This window comes from Octopus bimaculoides, chromosome 20, assembly GCF_001194135.2.
Source record: "Octopus bimaculoides isolate UCB-OBI-ISO-001 chromosome 20, ASM119413v2, whole genome shotgun sequence".
In the NCBI taxonomy this organism is placed as follows: Eukaryota; Metazoa; Mollusca; class Cephalopoda; order Octopoda; family Octopodidae; genus Octopus; species Octopus bimaculoides.
In genome coordinates, this window is record NC_069000.1 from 15,783,369 (window position 1) to 15,785,893 (window position 2,525).

Here is a 2,525-nt window from a genome sequence, read left to right on the forward strand (position 1 = left end):
TTTATTCATGGTCGGGGGCGTTTGTAAACTGAAGTACTACTGTATTAAATGAATATGAGAAAGACAGGAGATAAAGCACGACTTATTTGTGATAAGAGTTGTTCGAAAACCTAGCTACTACTGTACTACTAAAACAGCCCTGAGCAACACTACTAATACTTCTACAGTATGAGTATATACTAGTATCAACACATACACACAAACACATACAAATACACCTAGTAACACACACAAAACCTGTATATATACAACATGCTACGTAAACTATTCAGTAATAGACAAATTACCATTAGCTCTTGATTTTTGCGTTTTTTCTCTTCAAGCTGTTGCTGAGTGATTGGATCCGTGTGAATGGTAAGGGCCCCTCGCAGATGAGACCTGCAAGAAGATAAATGGAAATAAATCTTGAATTAAAATATTTCTTTTTCGTTTGTTTATGAAACCAGACAAGGCATGAGCATGGCTGTGTGGTTAAGAAACTTGTTTCGCAACCATATGGCTTTGGTTTCAGTCCCACTGCACAGCATCCTGGGAAAGTGTCTTCAGCTATAGTCTCAGACCAACCAATGATACCTTGTGAGTGAATTTAATAGATATAAAATGTGTAGAAACCAGTGATACACACATAAGCACTCACACACACATATACATACAGACATATATATGTGAGTGGATTCGGTAGATGGAAATTGAAAGAAGCCTGTTTTGTGTGTGTGTGTATATATGTGTGTGTGTGTGTGTGTATATATGTGTGTGTGTGTGTGTGTATATATGTGTGTGTGTGTATGTATGTATGTATATGTTTGTGTCTCCCACTTCCCCACCATCACTTGACAACTGATGCTGGTGTGTTTACGTCCTCATAACTTAGCGGTTCAGCAACAGAGACTGATAGAATAAGTACTAGGCTTACAGAAAATAAGTCCTGAGGTCAACATGTTCAGCTAATGGCAGTGCTCCAGCATGGCCACAGTCAAATGACTGAAACATATAAAAGAATAAAAGAATATTTGAACATACAGCAAGTAGAATATTTTGGCTAGGTATGGCCGGTTTAAATGTTAAAGGGTTAACACAGTTCTCACGAAGATTCAGCATGACACAGAACGTGACAAGACTGGTCCTTTGAAATACAGGTACTGCACATTTTTGCCAGCTGAGTGGACTGTTGCAACGTAAAATAAAGTGTCTTGCTGAAGAACACAATGTGTCACCAGGAATTAAACTCACAACCTTGTGATCATGAGCTGAGTATCCTAACCATTAAGCCATGTGCCTTAACATAATATACTATACTTATGTATTCTTGAGCTCTCAGGTGGAGATTCTATCCTGCTGGATTCTGCTTGTTGGTGTTTTCCTGCTTCATGGAGTATTCTGGGGCTTTTCTCTTCTTTTTTCTGATCTGTATAGAATAATAATAATATAGAATAATGAACAAAGTGAATTAAATAATAAATGAAAATTGATCAATAATAATGTCTTCTACATAAGGCCTGAAATTTTGGGGGAGAGGACCAGTTGATTAGATCGACCCCAGTATGCAACTGGTGCTTAGTTTATTGACCCCGGAAGGATAAAAGGCAAAGTCAACCTCGGCGGAATTTGAACTCAGAACGTAAAGACAGACGAAAAGGTAGAGTCAAATAGATGAGAAAGTTAGCGAAGCAGTTACATAGGTTTGAAACATCTTCCACTAAGATAACTAGTATCTTAGCATAATGAAGTTACCACACAGCCAAACTCCCACACCTAATTGATACAGACACACAGACTGTAGGAATAAATATCTTCAAGAAAATATGTTTTATTCACCTAATTCTTCCAGAGAATTCAGTTGCTCTCTTCTTTGGCTATCTTCATAATTTTGACCATCTTTTTGCTGTATTAAATGATAAAAATGGATTTCAAAATGAAGCCATGGAATTAATATGAAATATATATAAATAAATGAATAAATATATATATATATATTTATTTATTTATTTATTTATATATACAGGTATACCTTGGCTTAAGTCGTTTTGATTTAAGTCGTGCTCATTTATATGTTGGGTTTGAAAAATAAAAATCAAGTCAGGTCACTGTACTCGACTTTATATCTGTCCACCACAAATATTGGAACCGTAAAATCACTAGAAAACCGTTAAAAGCACACAAAACCATGTTACTGTACAATAAATAAGCTGCCAGGAAATGGGCTGCTATTGGTTACATGGTGTTGTCAGAGTGAGATCAACAAGTTAACAACAGCAGTTCCATTAGAAGGGGAAATTTCTTGGACTACATGGCTGGATATACACACACACACACACACACACACACACACATATATATATATATATATATATATATATAATCATTGATGAGGGAAACAGAAGATGGATTTAGTACAAATCTTTATTCAGCACAATGATCATTTCAACCCATTCTGCAGCTGTCCCTTAGGGGTAGGATATTGTGCATCTAGTTGTGTTGCATCAATCAGTGCAGGATGTCACTTCAGGTGCTTGGTGTAAAGAAAG

General features: G+C 36.3%; 1 protein-coding gene across 2 annotated transcripts in view; it reads right to left on the reverse strand.

The window, feature by feature from the left end:
• The window catches only part of LOC106881276 (probable WRKY transcription factor protein 1), a 54,448-nt gene that overhangs the window by 31,813 nt on the left and 20,110 nt on the right, over positions 1–2,525 (reverse strand). For both annotated transcript variants that reach the window (XM_014931604.2, XM_014931603.2), the window contains exons 9-11: positions 1,816–1,882; positions 1,297–1,405; positions 288–378 (exon numbers count right to left, since the gene is read on the reverse strand). In XM_014931604.2, coding sequence (XP_014787090.1) covers positions 288–378; positions 1,297–1,405; positions 1,816–1,882 — 267 coding nt within the window. The remainder of the gene's footprint in view (positions 1–287; positions 379–1,296; positions 1,406–1,815; positions 1,883–2,525) is intronic.